This window comes from Protopterus annectens, chromosome 16.part0, assembly GCF_019279795.1.
Source record: "Protopterus annectens isolate FY-2018-M chromosome 16.part0, PAN1.0, whole genome shotgun sequence".
NCBI classification, from domain to species: Eukaryota; Metazoa; Chordata; order Ceratodontiformes; family Protopteridae; genus Protopterus; species Protopterus annectens.
This window is the reverse complement of record NC_056750.1, coordinates 857,111,447-857,135,085: the sequence shown is the minus strand read 5'-3', so window position 1 is coordinate 857,135,085 and position 23,639 is coordinate 857,111,447. Positions and strand designations below refer to the sequence as shown.

At 42.1% G+C, this 23,639-nt stretch overlaps 1 protein-coding gene across 1 annotated transcript in view; it reads left to right on the top strand.

Moving 5' to 3' along the window:
- CHD8 (chromodomain helicase DNA binding protein 8) overlaps nucleotides 1-23,639 on the top strand; it is a gene marked incomplete in the record, with an annotated part of 4,119,653 nt that overhangs the window by 1,392,761 nt on the left and 2,703,253 nt on the right. The window contains 1 exon segment of the mRNA XM_044057960.1: nucleotides 8,885-9,022. Within this exon segment, the coding sequence (XP_043913895.1) occupies nucleotides 8,885-9,022 (138 nt within the window).

Below are 23,639 nucleotides of genomic sequence, written 5' to 3'. Positions count from 1 at the left end.
CGGAGTTGGTACCAGACCTCCTTGGTGAGTCTATTTTCACAGCCCAATCTAGCCTCACCTCAGGCTTTGTCCCTACAGAATGGCACACTGCTACCGTCATCTCACTCCATAAAGGGCGAGTTATTACAGACCCTGGGAGTTATCACCCCATTAGCCTGACGAGTCTGATATGTAAGGCTATGGAGCGCATCATCTTGTACCTAATTAACAAGGATATATGTAATCTCCAACCTCTGCATCCTATGCAGTTTGGTTTTGTGAAGGGTAGATCATGCCTGCTCAACCTGGTTGTCTATTTTGAGTCTGTTACCAGAGGTGTATATGAGGGCAAGTCAGTTCATAGAGCCTACCTCGATCTGGCCAAGGCCTTTGATACCATTTCCCACTTAGAAATTATAGATAGACTCACCAAACTAGGCATCAACCCCTATATCACTAGGCGGGTTGCAAATTGGCTCAGCTATAGAACCCACAGTGTGAAAGTAGCAGACGCCAAGTTAGACTGCTGACCAGTCACCAGTCGAGTCCCACAGGGATCGGTCCTGGGTCCTCTCGTGTTTGGCATCTACTTTTCCGAAGTCCAGGCCAACACGGAGGGACTCTGGCTGACCAAATTCGCAGACTATTGCAAGCTGGGAGCCATTATTAACTCCTGAAGTGATGTAGACATCCTACAGAAAGGCCTCACTGAGACCAATGATTGGTGTCAAAAGCATTGGCCTTAAGCTTAATGCCAAAAAATGCGTCATTCCATTTTGGAAAAACTCAGTTCCCACTAATTACCATATTGATGGTAGCCCACCGAACACTGAAGGCGTTATAAGAGATCTGGGGACACAGGTTGACAGCAACCTCTCCTTCGACCACCCTATTCCACTGTGGTCAGGAAGTCCTATGTGGCAGATCTCATTACCAAGGGTTTTGCATCCAGGAAGAAAGAGATCATCTCTCTCTACTTTTCCCTCATTCGACCAATCATAGAGTATAATGCTCCATTTGGCATGTAACTCACTAAACATATGCAGCAGCTGGAAAGGCCACAAAAGTACCTCACAAAGAAGATCATAGGCCTTAAACACATGCCCTACATGGACAGACTCCAAAAAATCTCCAGCTTTTCTCTGTCTCATATAGTCTATTAAGTGGTAATCTCTGCTTGACTTACAAAGCCATGTCTGACCCATCCCTGTAAAAAATGTTACACCAATAGAAATCCCAATCTCACACACTCCAGGGACCTGAACCGCATTACTACAATCAAACAGAAAATGCTATAGGGATAGGCTCATAACCCAGAGACTGCCCATGCTTGGGAATAGACTTTCCATACATGTCAAGCAGAGCACCTCACTGGCCCTTTTCAAGAGAAATCTTGAGTGTATGAGAAATAGAAAGTTCACCCCGGGGATCTCCCAGTGGCTGTACTTGATAAAGGTACCGGGAACTAACGGCAGCATGATGCCAGAGCACTTCTATGGGCTAGTGTTGTAGAGGCTCCAGTGCCGTTGGCCTAGTACACACGTATGAACCTATGAACATGGTGTAGGTGACCTGTCAACGAGAGAATCATGCTAAACCTTACTATTCAGTTAAGACAGGTGTACAGTAAAATATGAATGATGTTATTAGTAAGGAAGATAGGGTTATTTTATGAATTACAATCAAACTGTAGAGAGTCAGAATATTATTAGGAATAATTGGCCAATATGTTCTAATCAAGATATAGTTAAATATGTATGTACTAATCCAAGTTTTGTTTTTAAGAGTGAATTGAATCTTAAGCAGAGATTATTACAAAGATCTTAAATTATAAGGAAAGACGTGAACAGGCACGAAATATGGTACAAAGCCCTGGTTGTAACTGCTCTTTTTGTAGTTTACCGGATGTGTAAATTCACTGTTTCAGACAGATGACAGTTCATACATAAACCTTCAGCAGCATGTTATAGAGAAAATGTTGTGTACCTTGGTAACTGTATTCAATATGAGGGAAAACTAAGTTAAAATATAGGAAATAGTCCCATTTATCAGAAATTAAAAGGTTTATAGAAACTGATTAAACATATAAATTCTGCAGATAAGATTCATTCCTTTAATTTAGGGTATTAAGTCATAGAAAACTTTCTCATTCAGAACTACACAGCAGTGTAGCTGAAAGAAATTGCAATGCTTCGCTCTCAAAGCAGGAAACAGTTGCACATAGACAAATAAATTAATAAAATATCACAGTAGAAGTGTAATAAGTAGCAATTTGTAAGTAAAATAGGACAGCAGTGACCCACACCCATCCCAGAACAGGAGACAAGGAAGACAGGGAACAATATGAAGGTAATATTGTCAAAGTAAAATTAAAACAGCAGCATATCTATCAATAGACGGAATTATTGCACAATTTGTATATTGCACTTTACAGTCCTTCAATGTGTAGGTGAGCTACCTTAGGATTGCTCTTAGTTATTGCACATCAATAAAATAAGCCCCTTGATAGGCTAGTTATGTAACAGATGTCTTGGTTCGTTTTTCTCAAGAGTTCAACAGTCTAATGGAGAGCGGAAAGAAACTGTATATTAGTCTAGTGGTCTTGCAATGCAGGCTTCTGTATGTCCTGGCTGAGGAGAGGTGACTGTACACACTATTGGCAGGATGTGTTGGATCACTGGAAATCTTTTTGGCCCTGACTATGCACCGGCATTTGTGTAGATCTTCCAGAGTTGTAAGTGAGGTGCCATTGATTCTTTCTGTTGACCTTACAACTCTCTTGAGAGCCTACCGATCCTGATTATTACAGCTTCCATACCAGACTGCAATGCCATTGGTCAGGATACTTTCAGTGGTGCCCCTATAAAAGGTCTGAATTATGGAGCTTGGTAATTTTTCCTCCTTAAGTTTCTTTAGAAAGTGCAAGCATTGCTGAGCCTTTTTGACTGTGCTGGATACATGGACTGACCAGGATAAGTTCTTGATGTGAACACCCAAGAGCTTTGTACTCTTAAACCTTTCCACTGTCATCCCTTTCATCACTAGAGGTTTGTGTGGTACTTGATCTTCTGAAATCAGCAATCAACTCCTGTGTCTTACTGACATTCAAGGCTAGATTGTTGCTGTCACACCAGACCAGTAGTTGATCAGTCTCGTTCCTGTAGGCCTCTTGCTCTCAGTCTTTGACCAGGCCTATAACTGTGGTTAAATGTATAAAAATGAGCATGGTAGAGAGTTGACTTCTACCACTGAATTGACTAAATATAAATGGATACATTTTTTATAGCTGATTATGACCCTGGTCTTGACTTAATTGATGGTATAAAACCAGCTTTTAAAAATGAAAGGAATGCTGCTTTGAAATGTGTATTTTAAAGATATTTTAGTTCCGGGCACAGAGATGTGCTCTACTTACATTTTGTTGCATGTTCCTTTAAGAAATGGAATATGTAATTAATTCACTAATTATTTTATTTAGGGATATATTTGTGTGCATATGTGTATATATGTATGTGTATGCATTTGTATATATATAAATATATATATGTGTGTGTCTTCAGTCTTGATGTTTTATTAAAGCACTGAGGAAGAGTCTGTATGCTTGAAAGCTCTGCTTTTTATATACGTTAAACATTTTATATGGTTGTCAGCTGGTCCCATTTGTTTTGTCTACTATTACTTCTTTCTGGCTACCCTTGGCTGGACATGTAGTTTCTTTGGTTGTGTGGATTTCTAATGTTAAACTGAACATTTTTCTTTAAGGATTTTAATGGTGTTGTAACTAAGAGACTCAATTGCATCTGACATGGACCTGTATGCTGCCATTTGTTCGTGATAATAGTGTTAACTGTTGGCCACTTGCCATATTCATTGCAGTGACCTAACATCTTACCTTTCCAGTTTGACCAAGACCAGTGCCAGTGTTGCACCATGGCAGAATTTGTATGTTTAGAGACTTTGTTGTAGTTTGGCTGTACTTTTTTCTGAAGACTACTTAGGTAAATACGCTGCAAGTTACTCTGTAATCGTTCTTGCACATTATGCTCCTTGTGTGTCGTCTTCCTGCTTGTACTTTAATCCTTTTAAACAAGGCTGTAGTTTTTAGCTGGTTTATTGTATGATCCCGGAGCTGCAGAAATCTGCAAACATTTAGTTGTACCTAAAAAAATAAAAATTAACTTAAAAGCTTTAAACTGTATTTGTTTGTTTTTTGTGTTATTTGTAGTGTGTATAATTATTTTTCTTAAATTATGCCGTACTTTAGAGCTTTTCCTCTCGGGCATCTGCTGAAAATGGTCTCCTACCTAGTCAGACTTTCCTGGTAATAGAATGCTAAATTTAAAAATAAATAAAAATAAAGGGGGGTGGGGGGGACTTCTCCTTCTTTTGTTAAGTGCCATAGGATCTTTTACAGACATCTGAGCCTCCACCAACTCAGGCAGAAATAACTAACATTAATGTTGCATCTGAAGTACAGCGTACACAGGAGTTCAGCACCCACTCATGCTGCAGTGCAGTGTCATTACTGGAAATTAATCCAGTTACCTGGTGTGGCAACAGAACCCACAGTCAAACTAAGTATGACATTCTAAAACATACACCACTTGGGGGTGCAGGAAGTGAGAACAATGGGGCGAGTTGCCTAATGACAAGGGGTGAAAAAGTGTACACACACTCAGGATACTGTTCTCTCATAATGAAGGCACAATCCTACATGAGTGAAAATGCATACAGACTACCACTCAAATTCTGTTGACATCAAAATCTTTCTGTGTCTGAATGTGAGTGCACCGTGGGGCTGTGATACCATGGCTGTTGAAGAGGTGACTTGAACATTTTTTTAAAAGGGCTGCTGGAAGTGGAGCATGAGAAACATGTTATGAAGCCCCCCTGGCAGTGTCCATGAGCGATTATCTACATCGCTGTTGGCACAAGGATGCACTGAGTGAGAGGCCGTGCAGTAATTAATGCATTGTCTGGAGCACTGGTCTTGTGATGTTAATCCACTTTCCAGAATAGGGCTTACACATACAGCATTGCAGACTGAGGAAGGCAGGGCATGTGCACATGAATTTTCACAGAAGTGTCATGCCTAGATGGATATACAGTATATCTTGACTTATAGCATCAGCAGTGGTCATTCATATGGTAGTGGTTACACAACTTTCTAGCCTGTGTGCTGGTAGTGGTGTATATGTGCATATGTATTGTTGGGTGCTCTAATGCAGTGGATAGGAAGAAAAGGTGTCATGTCCCTTTGTGACTAGTCATGCCATAGGTCTCACACACACACACACACACACACACACACACACACGTATATAGTCTGTATTTATGTAAATTATGTAAATCTATGTAAATGTTTCAAGTCCACACATTGCACTGCCTCCTCTGCATGTGGTACCTGAGTCAGCAGGTTTCTTTTACAGCATCACCTTTACTTGTGAAGCACAAGCCCAACACACTGTGCAGGTTAGTCACCAGTTTGTGTTCTGCAGCTGTGGATCCCACTGGACATCAGTGACACAGCCTGTTCTGCAACAGTTCGCTGTCCTCTTGTAGGCAGTATTGATACTATGTAGACAGATACTGAAGCATTGCTCAAAGCTAGCAGCTTTGCAAATGTTTATGGGGTCTATACATGTGTGCTGTCAATTAGTGTCATTCACCGCATTACATCCACTGCCTGAACCAGTTTCAGAGTTTTTAAAGTAAGAGTAGCTGTAGTGTGCATTAGGCACCCACATGAGTGGTCATCTCTGCAACCCCAAGTTAAGTGCGAAAACCAGCGGTGTCAGCTGTGGTGTCGGGGGGGGGGGTGAAAAACCAACTGTCAGCAGTGGTGTTTGGGGGGGTGCAAAACCAGCAGTGTCAGCAGTGGTGTTGGGGGGGGGGGTGCAAAACCAGCAGTGGTGTTGGGGGGGGTGCAAAACCAGCAGTGTCAGAAGTGATGTTGAGGTTGCAAAACCTGCGGTGTCAGCAGTGGTGTGGGGATGCAAAACCAGCGGTGCCAGCAGTGGTGTCGGAGAGTACAAAACCAAGAGTGTCAGCGGTAGTGTTGGGGGGTGTCAAATCACCTGTGCCAGCAGTGGCGTTGGGGCATACAAAGTCATCAGTGCCAGCAGTGGTGTCGGGGCATACAAAGTCAGCGGTGCCAGCAATGGTGTTGGGGCATGCAAAAACAGCGGTGCCAGCAGTGATGTCGGGGCATGCAAAAACAGCAGTGCCAGCAGTGGTGTTGGGGCATGCAAAAACAGCAGTGCCAACAGTGGTGTCGGGTGTAAAAACAGCGGTGCCAACAGTGGTGTCTGGGTGCTACAGGAGTACACAGGCTACAACAAATACACAGATCATAGGTCCAGTTTGGGAGATTGGGTGCCTGCATGGAAAACAGCCCTAGGTCTAGTTAATCCACTACTATTCCCATGATTCCAGGACTCTCTCAAAGAAAATTCTCAGTTTACATGGAAGTGAGTGGGCATTCTTTATGCCCTTCAGTCTCTAGAGGTCAGTTTGATACCAAAACGTCCTTTGATTAGCTTTGAACAGCTGAGTCATAAAGTAGGATGGATTAATGTGCATTGTACAAAGGGATACTTTGTGGTTTATGTGCTTTGTACATAGGGATACTTTGTGATTCATGTGCATTGTACAAAGGGATACTTTGTGGTTCATGTGCATTGTACAAAGGGATACTTTGTGTTTCATGTGCTTTGTACATAAGGATACTTTGTGATTCATATGCATGGTACAGAGGGATACTTTGTGATTCATGTGCATGGTACAAAGGGATACTTTGTGATTCACGTGCATTGTACAGAGGAATACTTTGTGAGTCATGCATGGTGATACAAAGGGATACTTGGTTATACCTGTGCATTGTACAGAAGGATACTTTGTGATTCATGTGCGTTGTACAGAAGGATACTTTGATTCATGTGCATTGTACAGAGTTCATGTGTGTTGTATAGAGGGATACTTTGTGTTTCATGTGCGTTGTACAGAGGGATTCTTTGTGATTCATGTGCCTTGTACAAAGGGATACATTGTGATTCATGTGCGTTGTACAAAGGGATACTTTGAGAGTCATGTGCATGCTGGTCAAAGAGATACTTTGTGATTCTTGTGCATGGTACAGAGGGATAATTCAAAATTTATGTGCATTGTACAAAGTGATACTTTGTGGTTCATGTGCATAGTGGTACAAAGGGATACTTTGTGATTCATATGCATGGTACAAATTGATGATTTGTGATTCGTATGTGTTGTACAAAAGAATACTTAGTGATTCATGTGTGTTGTACAAAGGGATGTTTTGCGATTCATGTGCGTTGTACAAACGGATACTTTGTGATTCATGTGCATTGTACATAGGGATACTTTATGATTCACGTGCATTGTACAAAGGGATACTTTGTGATTTATGTGCATTGTACATTAGGGATACTTTGTAATTCATGTGTGTTGTACAAAGGGATACTTTGTGAGTCGTGCGTTGTACAAAGGGAAACTTTGAGAGTCATGTGCGTTGTACAAAGGAATACTTTGTGGTTCATGTGCATGGTACAAAGGGATATTTTGTGATTTCATGTGCATGGTGGTACAAAGGGATACTGTTTGATTCATGTGCGTTGTACAAAGGGATACTTTGTGATTCATGTGCTTGGTGGTACAAAGGGATACCTTGTGATTCATGTGCATTGTACATTAGGGATACTTTGTAATTCATGTGTGTTGTACAAAGGGATACTTTGTGAGTCATGTGCGTTGTACAAAGGGAAACTTTGTGAGCCATGTGCGTTGTACAAAGGAATACTTTGTGGTTCATGTGCATGGTACAAAGGGATACTTTGTGATTCATGTGCTTGGTGGCACAAAGGGATACTGTTTGATTCATGTGCGTTGTACATAGGGATACTTTGATTCATGTGCGTTGTACAAAGGGATACTTTGTGATTCATGTGCTTGGTGGTACAAAGGGATACCTTGTGATTCATGTGCATTGTACATAGGGATACCTTGTAATTCATGTGTGTTGTACAAAGGGATAGTTTGTGAGTCATGTGCGTTGTACAAGGGGAAACTTTGTGAGTCATGTGCGTTGTACAAAGGAATACTTTGTGGTTCATGTGCATTGTACAAAGGGATATTGTGTGATTTCATGTGCATGGTGGTACAAAGGGATACTGTTTGATTCATGTGCGTTGTACATAGGGATACTTTGATTCATGTGCGTTGTACAAAGGAATACTTTGTGATTCATGTGCATTGTACAGAGGGATGCTTTTTGTTTCATGTACGTTGTACAAAGGGATACTTGTGACTGGGAGGTAAATGGAAGTGGTTGTCCTTTTACAGTGTGAGATTCCCTTAAATATGTTGGCATGAGGATTAAGCACATCAGTAATTTGCAGTGAATCTGCAGCTGCGAGTTAAGATTAGCTTCACACATTTCATTCAGTTGAATAACAGCTTTCCTGTAAAAGAGGTTTTAGTTATATGCAATGGAATTATTTGAGAAATGTTTTAATCACTTGAGCATCTGAACAGTTACTTTGGAAAAATTTATGAAATACCTTTATGTACAAAATTTGCTGCATGCGTGAAGTTAGGAGAATGAGGTGCAAGTGTTTTATCTTGGTAACTAGTATTACGTTTTCTGTTTTGACTGTTGACTTGTATCTTTATAGTTTGCTGTTTAAACTACAGAGTTTTCAGTCATGTCATGCTGTGTACAAGTGAAAAATACTGGCAAGTGTATTTAGTGTAGTGTGAAACAGAAAATCATTTCCCCGATGATGTATTCACTTAATCCACTTGCTTGCCTAATTTTCTTTCCTCTTTATTTACTGATATTGTTTACCTTTTTAGTGTAGTCAATGGAATTATTTCACTCTTTTCACAGACAGTCATCTATTACCTTGTTAAATGGTGCTCTTTGCCATATGAAGACAGTACTTGGGAACTAAAGGAGGACGTGGACGAGGCAAAGATTGAGGAATTCAAACAGATCCAGGCCCGGGAGGCTGAACTCAGGAGAGTGGTAAGTAGTCCTTTGTGGTGGAGGTCTGTGTAGACACAAGCTAAAATTACTTGTTTTGGGAGGTTATTTTTAACTATATATTTACTGCAGATTAGGCACTTAATATTTTTAACTCTTTCAAAGGTGGTGCTTCAATTTGCCTGCATGTCCTCAAAGCAGTAGGACTCTCTTCAGCAGTTGCAAGAGGTGGTAAAGAACAACTTTTCTGACGCAGAATGCCTCAGGGCATGCATGACACCCGCTGCTCTGAAGGTACCCGTGGCAAAGATGCACCTATGGAAACCGTAATGATAACCAAGATCAACTTTGAGCCAACACTAGCAGTTCCTGGAAGGGATGGTTACTTTCATACTGTGCATATCCGACAAGCTGGAGTTGTAGGCCACCGGGTTGGGTAGAGCCTGGGTGGCAACCCTGCATCCAGGACCTCCACCACCAAACCTGAACAACAAATGCCTCAAGCTTGGCATTGGGGATACACTATCAGATGTTCTGACCCCGAGTTGCAGCCCAGAGAAAGAACATAAATGTGAAGATGATAACCTCGGTGCCTTCACACCAGCCTGGAGGGGACGTGTCTTGCAGGTAACAGACAGTGGTGCACTGTGGGTAAAGGACAGTATGTGCCATTGGTGCATTGTGGGTAATGGACAGTATGTGCCATTGGTGCGTTGTGGGTAATGGATAGTATATGGCAGTAGTGCAGTACAGGTAACAGTGTATGCCAGTGGTGCATTGTGGGTAACTGAAAGTATATGCCAGTGGTGTGTTGTCTGTAATGGACAGCATGTGCCCGAGGTGCGTTGCGAGTAACTGACAGTATGTGCTAGGAATTGCTTGGTCATACCCTTTGTGCAAGATTGCCATGACAACCTCTGCTGTAGCACGATAGGCACAGAAGAACTTGAATGAAGTGTACATCCCATCCCATCTCATCTGAATTTAATGTTGGACTACCTGAGGATGTTCAGGACAGAATTAAAAAACAAAAGCCAGCACTAGATTCCACTTAGGAGAATTTTAGTACAAATATAAATGGGCAAAATTACCCATGTATGAAAATACAAAAATAAACACCCCAAAGGGTGATACAACATACCGGTTTCAGCATAAAGCCTTCATCAGTGCAACACAAAATTCTCCTTAGTGGAATCTAGTGCTGGCTTTTATTTTTTAATATTGGCGCCTTTCGGTTGGGCAGTACGCATTGCTGTACGTGCGTGGGACTGGTAGTTCCTGTTTCCAAGATGTTAAGGACAGACCCATATGAGTTTATGCTGAACTGCAATTTTTTTCTTCAGGTGGTTCACAAGCCAGATGTGCAAGAGATGCACTGTTTTACAGCTCCAAGCAGTACATACCTCTTGAAGTTCCATACAAGAGCCACATATAAAGGTGCTTAAACAGTGGACGCTTTCTTCAAATGGGCAGGGCATTTCCTCCATTCACCCTACTCCCCAGTGTGATCTTGGAGGGTGGGAATGTCAGGGGTGTGCTCGATAGCACCCCTTTGTCCCAGGCACATTCTGTACTGCCTTTCCATTCAAGAACAAGGGAGTCCTCTTATACGCGCGCGCGCACACACACACACACACACACACACACACACACACACACACACACACACACCTGGAGACTTGGAAGCTCACTGCTTGGGTGATTTGTCTTTCGTGCTGTTCAGTCACCAGTTCACTGGATTTGTGTTTTATCATGCTTAAGGCAGCTAGGAAGCTTATCACTAGGATCTGCTTAACCACATGGTAAAGATTCCTCTCTGGTGCCATAAAACGAGTCAAGAACCCATCACAGTACTGGTGTACCCAGTTCTAGAATATGTAAGGCATCTGTTTAGTATAGGGATGAGTTGTTATAATAAGATGCACCTTTTAGCCATTTCAGCTTTTGCCTCTCAGACCTGCCATTGACTTGTCTGTTCCCTCTTAAACACTTCATAAAGGTGGTACTGAATTAGAAACTGTCTGGAAAAAGGATTGTTCTTTCCTGGGTCTTGTGTTTTTAAAAAAATGGACCCAGTCCCCTTTTGAGACAGCAATCACGGTACTTGAAAATGGCTTTATTTGATTGCCATCACTTGTGTCGTTCATAATTTTCAAGGACAAATTTCAGAACCATTTTTAGTCCTCAAGAATAGTCAGTTTGTGAACTAATCCTTTTATGGCCAATATACTCACAGTACTGGACCCCCAACCAAGCCATTCATTTATTTGTCTTCTTTTCCAACCCTGAAAACAAGTGGGGAAGGCTAATGGTATCCATAGAACACAGGATGTTAGAAACTCCATTCTGCTGCTGTTGCCACTTTCCAAATTTTTGACCCATTGTTTTATGTTCTGTTGTACATGTAAACATAAGAAAATAGAGGGAAGCATGAGACCCCACATTACCAAAAATGCAACTACCACTGTGGCCTTATTCATTGGGGATGCTTGCTCATTGTATTTTAGCTGCTATATGGCCTTCTCTCCATACTTTTCCATACACTGCACATAGGCTGCATCATCCGGGGCCAGGAGCTCTGTTTGCTGTGGTCATGTTGTAATGTGTGTTGAAACATAGCCTTTCCTTCCAGGCCACCTCTCCTACTGTTATAAGGTCTGGGAATTGTCCCAATAGTTAGGACTGCTGCAGCAGGGTGAAGTCTATGAATGTTGATCCTGAGTATTGTCCCGATAGGACTGCTGCAGCAGGATGAAGTCGATGAATGTTGATCCTGAGAATTGTCCTGATAGTCAGGACTGCTGCAGCAGGATGAAGTTGATCAATGTTGATCTTTGGAATTGTCTCGATAGTCAGGACTGCTGCAGCAGGGCAAAGTCGATGAATGTTGATCCTGAGCATTGTCCCGATAGGACTGCTGCAGCAGGATGAAGTCGATGAATGTTGATCCTGAGAATTGTCCCGATAGGACTGCTGCAGCAGGATGAAGTCGATGAATGTTGATCCTGAGAATTGTCCCGATAGTCAGGACTGCTGCAGCAGGATGAAGTTGATGAATGTTGATCTTTGGAATTGTCTCGATAGTCAGGACTGCTGCAGCAGGGCAAAGTCGATGAATGTTGATCCTGAGCATTGTCCCGATAGGACTGCTGCAGCAGGATGAAGTCGATGAATGTTGATCCTGAGAATTGTCCCGATAGTCAGGACTGCTGCAGCAGGATGAAGTTGATGAATGTTGATCTTTGGAATTGTCTCGATAGTCAGGACTGCTGCAGCAGGATGAAGTTGATGAATGTTGATCCAGTATTTGTGTCTATCTCGTCACTCAGTCTTGGGCATCTTATGTTGGTGTTTTAGTCACGCTACCTTCCCTTCATGATTTATTACTTGGCCTCATGCCTGCTGGTCTGAATACATTTGGGGAAGCCTTTAGATCTTACCCCCTCTCTTCAGCGTAGAATTGGGGGTGGGGGGGGCTTTTTTCTTTTTATCTAAGGTTTAGTGCAAGACCTTATTCCTTAGATTTAAGGGTAGATTCTGTGATCTTTTTTTCTTGGTAAGAAAACTCCGAGTTGGTGTTAGTGGTTGTTGATGTTACACTGGGAACACTCCACCATCCCTGATGGATGGAAATCTTGGATGGATGTCTACTTCACCTGAGGAAAGGTACAGAGCTGTGGAAGAGGGCTGACATTGGGCCTTATATGGGTGAAGTTGCAGTAGTTAGGACTTTTCCAGCACACTTACTGCAGCACCAGCTGTTCTGGTAAGTTCATGTCCAGCTGTACTTTTTGCAGTGTGGGTTGTAGAGTTTTGAAGCTGTGGATAGAATGTAGAGGAGAAAGTAACGTTCTTGGTATTTTTTTAATTAATACTTGTGTAATTTTTCAAGTTTTGATAGTAGAGGAAGAGTTCTAATTGAAGTGTCTCTGGATTTTTGATGAAAGAAGGCCACATGAAAACTGGAAAATTATTTTATTTGGAGATTTTAATGATTTTGAAAAGAAAAAGGTCTGACGGTATCTTAGTTTTTGGGTAGCGTTAGATATAGACAGTTATAAGTAACTGCAGAGGAGTCTACCTAAGAAAAGATATCGGTAAACTGTAATTAGGAATTCCACAGACTGAGAAACAGTCTAAGTATTTATGGCAAATAAAACTCACCGTAATACTTCATGGCATTTGTGTGGGGGTGCCATTGTTATGCCATGCTTCCCATGTCCCAGCTGCTTTAATTCCGAAATTAGAATGTCTCTGGGTAAGTGTCCCTGCTAGTTCAGTTCCTAAATCAGAGCGTCTCTGGGAAGAATACTCTGGAGTTGCTGCAGTCTCAGGTTTGGTAGATATTCTTGTTTGCATTTACTGTCTTGTTTGTCTGAGGAGCAGAGATAGGGTTATGTGGTTATTACAGGCACCCTGGATAAACTGACTAGAAACAAAAGTACTCTCTTTACAACCGTAGAGACTTGTGCTGTCCCTGTGGTGTATTTCATGGTCAAGTGTGAATATTGGTGTAGTGGCATGCTGAAGTTTTTGAGAAGTGTGTTCAGTTTGAGGTATTGACTTTCAACTTGAAGGACATTTTCTGGATCTCAAGAAGCAGCCTCTGACTACTACTTCAGATTTGACATTTCTCTCTGAAATCTACATCAGAGTATATTTTGGGGGTAAAAATGGGTTATAGTGTCAGCAAAAGGGCTACAGGTTTAGTGTGATGTCTTCACTGTCCAGAAGAGGATAAGGGGATATTCAGAAAAATTAGTTGAGGAACCCTTTGCGTGTTTCTTATCCCCCGAACCAGCTTGGTGGAAGGTCTTACTGTCCTGTCAAAGCACTTTAATTTACACAGAGTGGCCTAGAGGATATAGGACGAAGGTCATGTCTGTTTTCACCACAGCCTGCTACAGACGCACAGGTTTTTCATGAGTCTTTAGGGGCTGTCTGTTGGCACTGTGCCCGCTTGCACACTCTCAATGGGAAATTTCTACATTTCATAAAAAGAAAAAAATCCATTTGAAATTGGCCATATAAAATTGTCAAACTGAATTCTACATCATTTTAGCAGTTTCCTGATTCAATTCTGTTTAGTATTCCATGCACAAATTTTAAGTTTTCATTGATAATGGTCATCTTATGCTCATTTTAACATGAAATTATGGTCATTTGCATTAAATATACAGTTTCATTTTTCATATTACAGCAGAGTTTATCAAAATATTTTACATTTTACATCAAGATTAAGCTGTTGCCAAAATTAAATTTCCCATGATCTTTATTATTTTATTAATTTCACAATTTAATTTTCTTTAACTGTTATGGTGTGTGTGAGGTGTTATCAGAAAGTTTTCATCAAGTATATTTAGGGGGTTTAGCATTGCATTTAATTTTACAAAGTAAGTTTTTACACACTGTAATTTTAAGTGTAGTACCTTTGTAAGTTCTTTAATTTTGCTACATTGTATGTTAACTGTGTATAGATGTTTTTCATAGTCGATGTTGCCGTATGTCATGCAGAAGTCTGCGACCAGTCCAGTTTCAAAAGTATTTACATCATCCCTAGCCGACAGATGTCCAAAGACCGACATAAGCAAGGTCTCCGTTGTTGCCATCTTCAGTTCTTTCTAGCCTTTTATTTCATGTGTTCAGTATGGTCGCAGTCTGCCGGATTGCTCCCCCCCAAGAACCACCACCTTCCAGTCATATAAGTTACCCTATTGGGGAAATTTCTCTACTAATTTAAAGTTCAAAGCAGTTAGTTGACTGACGTGTCTTTAATGTTGCTACTTTGCATAGTAACTATGTACAGTTTGATTAAAAAACTTGGCAATAAAATCTACTTGTATAAAAAAAGCAAAACAAATGGGAATGTGATAGACATACAAATCAGTAAAGTATAAACAGCAAGTTAGGCTTGCATCAGCAAATAGGAGGTGGTGTTGCATATTAAGGCAGTCCTGTAGATTGGTGATATTCTAATTTTAGAGACCACAATAACAGATAACCAAATGTGTCTGCTAAAATATCACTGGCAATTTGGATATGCCTGTTTTTGACAACCTTCATGAGATCCCACGTCCTCTGTTTGAAAAAAACGAATAGTCGAGAAATATGGAGGAGCTCTTGGATTATGTAGCCTAGGTGGGTATGACCCTGAGCAGCATTTGCCATCACCCAGAATGATACCACAGTACAAACAGAAAATGATTGATTTTAACAATTGTATAAGTTTCTGGTGTCATTCTAAGGGGATCCAGTAGCTGTCTGCCTGGGATGACATGACTGACTGACCTCAATGCTTTGGCAGAGATAGCCTGCATCTGTCACCCTTGGGCTTCTGGATACCGGCCAAGGCTCTTGCCGCCCCTATAGTGCCTTTTTTAGGCGGTGTTCCAAAGACCAAATTTCCACCGTAACAGCTACAAACGCAATCTAAGGGTCATGCTGCTCAACGCTAGAAGTCTTGATCTCAAAATGCACTCACTCAAAGCACTCACTAAAATGGAGAATATTGACATTTATGCCGTAACAGAGACCTGGTTCAAGGCAGCAGAAAGTACTCCCTGCACTACCAGGCTATAACTCGTTCCACACCTTTTGGCCCCAGAACTTGGACCAAAGCTCAAAAGGTGGTGGTGTTTCCATATTCATAAAGGATGCACACTCATCCAGACTAGTAGCCCAACATAACTCGTGAGATACTTCAGGTGCAGCTAACATTGGGTAAGACGGCGATTCAGGTCGTAGCCTGCTGTAGGTCCCTAACCGTGTCCCAAGACTCACACCATGTTCCTAAGCACCCTAGAGAATATTAGGATCCAACCTAACTCTCTCATACTGGGAGATTTCAACTACTCCTCCATTAACTGGGAAAACTACTCATGCACCAATGAACTTGCCCAATGTTTCCTGGAATTCATTAATAACAATTCCCTGGACCAGCTCATTCATACCCCCACTAGAGGTAGCAATATCCTTGACCTAGTTATTACTAACATGGGTGACCGTTGCTTTACAGCAGTAGTCAACTCCTCTGTGGTTAGATCCGACCACAATCCACCCCCCCCCCCGGCAAAGGTAACCACCATGAAAAACTTCTCCAAAGCTAACTTTGGGCTCCTAAAAACAGAGATGGCTAATTTCATGGCACCCATGCAAATGGAGATCAGTTTCATGACCACCGAATCATATACACCAATGGACTGTATGAACACGTACACAAATGCATGAATCTCGCCATACCCAACGGAACCAATACGCTGTCCTCCAAAAAGAAAGGAAGCCAATCTGGTGGTCCCCTGCCATAAACAAACTACAACAGGAGGAGGAAACTGATGCAGAATAAAGTGAAGTCCCAAAACTGGAAAAACTCCCTTATCAGCCTCAAGAAAAAGTTGAGATCCCTCATCAAATCCTCTAAAGCTAGCAATGAAAACAGAATTGTAGTAGATAGTAAAGAAAATCACAAGACCTTCTATAGTTATGTAAAGAATCGCCACAGCAGTATCGAGACTTGCTTTGAGCTACTGCACAATGGTACCTCTTATACCGAGCCATCAGATATTGCCAATATACTGGCTGACCGATTCAGTGCCAACTTTACCCCTCTCTCCCCTCCAAGGGACCAGTCACAATACCAATAGATTGCCAGGCACCCAATATTACTGCTGCACAGGTTAAAACAGCACTGTCCAAGGGCAAGAATATAGCTTCTATGGGACCTGACAATATCCCTGGCTGTGTTCTACATGAACTACAGAGTGAACTGGCACCTCACCTGTGTGCCCTGTTCAATCACAGCCTCATCTCAGGCTTTGTCCCTACCAAATGGTGCACTGCGACAGTCATCCCTCTTCACAAAGGAGGAGCGACTATAGACCCTGGGAACTATCGCCCCATTAGCCTGAAGACTCTGATATGCAAAACTTTGGAATGCATCATTATGGACCTAAGGATATAGAGAATTTCCAAGCTCTGGATCCCCCACAGTTTGGTTTTGTGACAGGTAGAGCATGCCTGCTCAACTTGGTCGACTTTTTTGAGTCGGTCACCAGAGCTGTGGATGAAGGCAAGGTGGTTCATACAGCCTACCTTGATCTGGCCAAGGCCCTTGATACCATTCCTCACTCAAGAATCCTAGGAAAACTCACTAAGCTAGGCATCAACCCCTATATCACTAGGTGGGTTGCAAACTGGCTCACAGGTAGAACCCACAGTGTGAAAGTAGCAGACTCCAAGTCAGACTGCTGACCAGTCATGAGTGGAGTCCCACAGGGTTCGGTCCTGGGTCCTCTCCTGTTTAGTATCTACTTCTCTGAAGTCCAGGCCAACAAAAAGGGACTCTGGCTGACAAAGTTTGCAGACAATTGCAATTTGGGAGCTATTATTAACTCCCCGAGTGATGTTGACCTCCTAAAGAAAGGCCTCACTGAGACCAATGACTGTTGTTAGAACCATGGCCTTAAGCTCAATGCCAAAAATGTCATTGTCTTTGGGAAAAACCCTGTTCCCATGAATTACCACATCAATGGTAGTCCACTGAACACATAAGGCGTTATAAGAGATCTGGGAGCACAGGTTGACAGCAACATCTCTTTTGACCACCACTTTGCCACTGTGGTCAGAAAGCCCTTCTATGTGGCACATCTCATTACTAAGAGTTTTGCATCCAGGAAGAGTAAGGTCATTGTCTCCCTCTACTCTTCCCTCATTAGGCCAGTCATTGAGTACAGTGCCACATTTGGCATGTACCTCACTAAACACCTGCAACAACTGGAGAGGCCGCAAAAGTATCTTGCAAAGACGATCCTGGGTCTTAAACATTTGTCCTATATGGACAGACTAAAAATAAGTCCAACTATTCTCTGTCTCATATTGCCTCCTTAGAGGCGATCTCTAACTTACAAATGTCTGAACCAGCCATGTCTGACCCAGCTCTGTTAGAAATGCTACATCTAAAGAAATCCCAATCCCTCCGCACCACACGATCCAGAGACTTCAACCTCATTACCACAATCAACAGAACATGCTGGAGAGGGCCAGGTTCATAACCCAGAGACTGCCCATGATATGGAAAAGACTTCCCATACAAGTCAAGCAGAGCACCTCACTGGCCTTCTTCAAGAAAAATCTTGATGAGTGTATGGGAAATAGAAAATTCGTCCCAGGGATCACTCCAGTGGCTTTACTCGAAAGAGGCACTAGGAACTAGGGTCGGGTGGTGCAGTGCCAGCGTAGTCCTATGGGCTAGGCTTGTAAAGGCTGCAGGGCCATTAGCCTAGCACACACCTATGAACATTTAGAAATCTAGTATGGCTATCTGTATCCCACAATGCATAACTAGGAACTCTGAAACACTCATAATATATGCCCAGCTTAACAAAGTCAAAGCTATCAACATAGGATGCATCTACATTCCCCCAGGTGACAACATAGTGACCTTAGAAAGTACCCTCCAATGGCTATCCACTACCCACCCCCAAGAAACTATTATTCTAGGAGACTTCAATATCGATTGGAAAACCTGTTCATCAAACTTCCCCACCACCCACATTGACTTAAATGGCTTTTCCCAAATTATAATTTCCCCTACCAGAGTCAGTAAGCCCAACAATAAAGAAAGCATCCTAGATTGGATATTAATAAACAACAAACCCCAGTTATATAAATCGGGCACCCTACCGGAGGACATGAGTGACCACTTCCTAACCTATATAATCAGAAAAAGGAATGACATGCCTCAGCAAAATACCATTAGAACCATTAGAAACGCAAAAAACTTTAACCTCACTAAATTGCAGACCGAACCTAAGTCATGCAATTGGTCCAAACTAAAGCTACTGCCCATTGACGAAGCAGTCTCACACTTCAATGTTACATTCCTAGCCATGTTAGACAGGCATGCTCCCAAAAGAAATAGAACCAAAAGCAAAATAGCTCCATGGCTAACCAGAGGTACTAAACAAACGCTAACTGCAAGGAACGCAGCATGGACCTCCTGGAGATCCACCAAATCCTGTCAGGACCACATTAGATGCAAACAATTGAGAAACAAGGCAGAACAATCCACCACCATGCCAGGCAAACAAACCTACTATTTCAGTTTACAGAGAGAACACGAAAATCAGCCACAAATAAACTGCTCCATGCAGGTAAATCCACACACCCCTACCCCTTCAGCTACCTTACATCTACCCCCTAAGGCCTTAGTAAACTGCTCCATCCAGGTAAATTCACACACCCCCACCCCTTCAACTACCTTACATCTACCCCCTAAAAGTGTCGCTGAGGCCTTCAACACTTTCTTTACAGAAACAGTTAAGTCCCTAGCTAATAACCTACCTCCCAACTCCTCAAACACCATCTCACCCACTCCTGAAAATTTACTTCCTTTCAAGTTTGATCCAATCCCCTCAGACTATATTAAATCCCTACTTAAGAAACTCAAACCCACCACCCTTGCAGCAGACTTACTCCCTGCAGAATTTCTACAAAAGGCCGCTAATGAAATAGCGTACCTTATCTCCATCTTAATCAATCGTACTATCTGCGAATCCTATGTCCCCTCCATCTGGAAAATCTCCCACATTATTCCACTTCACAAAGGGGGAAATTCCACTTAACTCTCAAACTATAGACCTATAGCCATCCTATCTCCCTTAGCCAAAATAATGGAAAAATTTATACATAAGCAAATTCTAACTCACCTTATCCAGAACAATCTCCTAGCCCCACCCCAGCACAGGTTTAGACCCGCCCATAGTACCACAACAGCACTTCTCACCTTCTCCCACACAATAAATCAAAACCGTAATCGCAACATCCTCTCCTCTTCCCTCTTTCTCGACTTATCCAAAGCATTCAATATGGTGAATCACCACCTACTCCTAGACACACTAAAATCATTCAGCCTAAACAACCTAGTAATCAATTGGTTCCACTCTTACCTGCAGGACAGACAACGAACAGTATTATGGAAAGACAATCTATCCCCCCTTCTTCCATTCACCGTTGGTGTCCCCCAAGGATCCATATTAGGCCCCCTCCTTTTCTCCATATTCATCAATGATCTACCCAAAGTCATCCCAGAGGTAATCTGTATTCAGTATGCAGATGACTCTAACCTTATCTCTTCTGCCACCACCCCTTCAGAACTACAGTCCCTATCCCAAATCACTTTCAACAAAGTAGAGGACTGGCTCAGTAATCGCCATCTCCTATTGAATCCAAACAAAACCAAACTACTACTTTTCTCCCCCACCCATAAATTCACATCATATATTACAATCTCATCCAACAATGGCACCATAATCTCTCCAGACCCATCCACAAAACTTCTTGGTGTAATAATAAATAATAACCTAACATTTGTCACTCATATAGACAAAACCATTAAAACAGTTAACAAAAAACTAGGCTCCTTGTATAGGATTAAACCATTCCTAACCCCACCTGCCAAAACAGCCATAGCTCGTACACATCTCCTATCAACCCTTCTCTATGCCTCACCCATCTTCGTAAACCTTACGGAAATCAAACCTAAACAAATTAGCTAGCTGCTATAACAATATAGCTAGATTCGCCACAGCCTACAGAACCCATCACTGTCTAAATCTTCAAACACTAGACTGGCTAGAACTACCCAGTCAACTCAAGTGCAACCAACTCATAGTTATTCATAAAATCCTCTATCAACCTAACAGTGCACCCATTCTGAAGAATATCATCACCCCCTACAGCAACCTAGCATCCCTCTGCTCATCCAATAAAATGCAAGTGCATTCTGCCAAAGCCAACAACTCAGTCGGAGAATCATTCTCCAACTCAGCTGGCAAAAAATGGAACACGCTTCCTCCAGATCTTAACACTATAGCCTCCTTACTCCAATTCAAAATATCCCTAAAGAATCACCTAAACAAGCATTGGCTATGTCCATGTCTAAACCCAGACTAACCCAATATACATACAACTCTAGTAGGTAAACTATGCAATGTAAACAACTTCCTTATCCTATATGAATAAACTTTCTAAACCAAACCCACCCAGACTATTTATACTTCTCAACAACCTTTAGAACAATACTAACTAAATCTAACCTAACTTCCTATCCTAACCATTCTCATACCTTGTTTTTAACTCTTCTACAGCAACCTGTTATCCTAGCCATTCCAAGCACATGTTTTTAACCCTTCTACATCTAATTTCATATATATATATATATATATATATATATATATATATAAAATCACCTTTTTAAAATTTTACATTTTTTTTCAATGTAACCATGAGTTTTGATTGTCATTTTTTGTACATGTGGAGCTTTTCTCCCCGGGCCTCCACTAAAAATGGACATGTATCCAGTCAGACCCTCCTGGTTAACAAATGTAAAATAAAAATAAATAAATAAAATACATAAGCTAGCTGTGGAATTACTATTGACTGTTGGCATGGGTTTTCATTCTCTGATTTTCTGCTTTATCTAGTATACACGGCTGCATGGATCCCAAAGGCTTTGCCCGGCACTTATCGGGGTGACAGTTCATTGCACATGCATGCGCGCGCACACAGCTACAGAGAATTACCAGTTTGCTCACAGCATATCTTTGGGAGGTGGGTGAAAACAAGAACACTAGGCAAAACACATGGACATAGGCTTACACTGGTTGAATCCTAAATGTATGACACCTTCGCTTAACTGATTATCTGTTTCAGTGCAGGAAGGATTTTGACCTTAGTGAAGCCCTGGGAAATCCTTTGAAGCTTTTATTCTTGGAAAGCTGTTCAGGGGGCACCCCAGGAGTTAAATCTGACAGTGGAGAGATGTTCTTCGTGTTTCACTGTTGCAGTCATTACATTTGGGTAATCTGCTGGCAGGTTGCCCTCAGTCGGCCTGAATAACAAAGTCTTGGGTCCTGCGTCAGTTGCTGTCTCCTCTTCCATGACGTCAGGTCAGCAGGGGTATAAAACATGCAGCCGACGCCATTTTAAACTGTCTTTCTTGCCGCATGGTGCCCGAAGCAGAAGCACTTCGCAAGTGCCGGTTGGCCGACTCCTGAAATTTTAGAGTTCGAGTTTCAGAACCAAAGTCTTCAAACTAAAGCTAAGTATCCCGTTGGGGAAATTTTTTCTTGCTCCTTACCGATGTCAGTAAAAGTTAACAATTGCATTACCTGTGGGAAGCAAATACCTCATAAGGATTTTCATTTGTACTATATTCCTTGCCTAGGCCCTGATCACAACTTGCCTTGCTGTCGGATTTGTGCTAAATTTAACCAACGCACTATTAAGCGTTTGTATATTTTTGCTTCTAAATATTTTGGATCAAGATTTAACTACCCTGAAATGTCATCTGTTAGCAATCCGAGTTCACAAAAAAATGCAAGGAAAAAGACAGACAGACAGTCTAGATCCAAAACCAATGACAAAGCTTTTTCTAAGCCAGTCGCCGGTACTCAATGAGGCGCTTTCGCAGCCCCTGACACCCGCTACTTTTGAGTCACAGGCCTCTACCGAGACACATTCAGAGTCCGGTATGCCGCGAGATTCACAAAGTATTGAACCCACGGATATCTCTCCCTTGGATGGGTCTGGAGCCGCTGAGCAGTCACCGCCTTCTGAGGGTGTTTTCAGGCCTCAACATTTCTATATTAAATCGACGCCATCAACAAAAACAAGGTCAAAAACAACTTCTATGTCTAAAAAAACGACACATGAGCCATGTGCTCAGGACCCTATGCCTAAAAAACAAATTATCAAAATGGCTGAGGATTTAATTACCTTGATCAGAGGTTCCCAACATCCCCCCCCCCCCCCTGCTAAGAGGCCTAGGCAAGGCACTGATTATGAATCTTCAGATCTGGTTTCCATTTCTTCTGATCAGGAATTTTCTATTCCACCTTATGAGGATGGTGATGCAGAGGAATCCATCCCATCTGCATCTCCTCCTAAGGACAGATAAACTTATATTGAAGGGGCTTGCATATTAAACCGACTCCACCTTCAGTACTAAGGCCTAAATCTCGATCTATGTCTAAAAAAACGATGCCCAGGCCACATGTTCAGGCCCCTGTGCCTACAAAACAAATGATCAAAATGGCTGAAGATTTATTTACTCTAATCAGGGGTTGTCAAACACCCCCCCTCTTCTAAGAGGCCTAGGGCTGAGCTTGACTATGAATCTTCTGAACAGGACTCTGTTTCTTCTGACTCTTCTAATGACCTGGATTTGTAAATACCTACTTATGAGGACTCTGCAGAGGATTCCATCCCCTCTGCTTTTCCCCCCCGAGGATTTTTCTTTTGGAGAAACTTTGCATACCTTAAGGGAGCATTTCCACTTGGAAAGTCAGGATTTTTCTGAATCCAAAAAGAGGCTGGCTTAGGGATTTCCACCTCCTTCCTCAGCATAGGCATTTGGCTATACCTCCTGTACTAGACATTGTTGTTGATGTGTTTTCGGAATCCAGTATGGCCCCTGATTCCCTGCCTCCGGCCCCTATTAAACCAGACAGATACTACAGGGTTCCTGAGTCCCACAAATTCCTTTTCAAAAATCCTGTTGTGGACCCTGAAACCTTTTCTCAGGGGCCCAAGGGCATTAAGGCTTCTACTGCTAAAATTCCTACCTCTTCTGATATAGACTTCAGGGTGCTGGATAGATGGG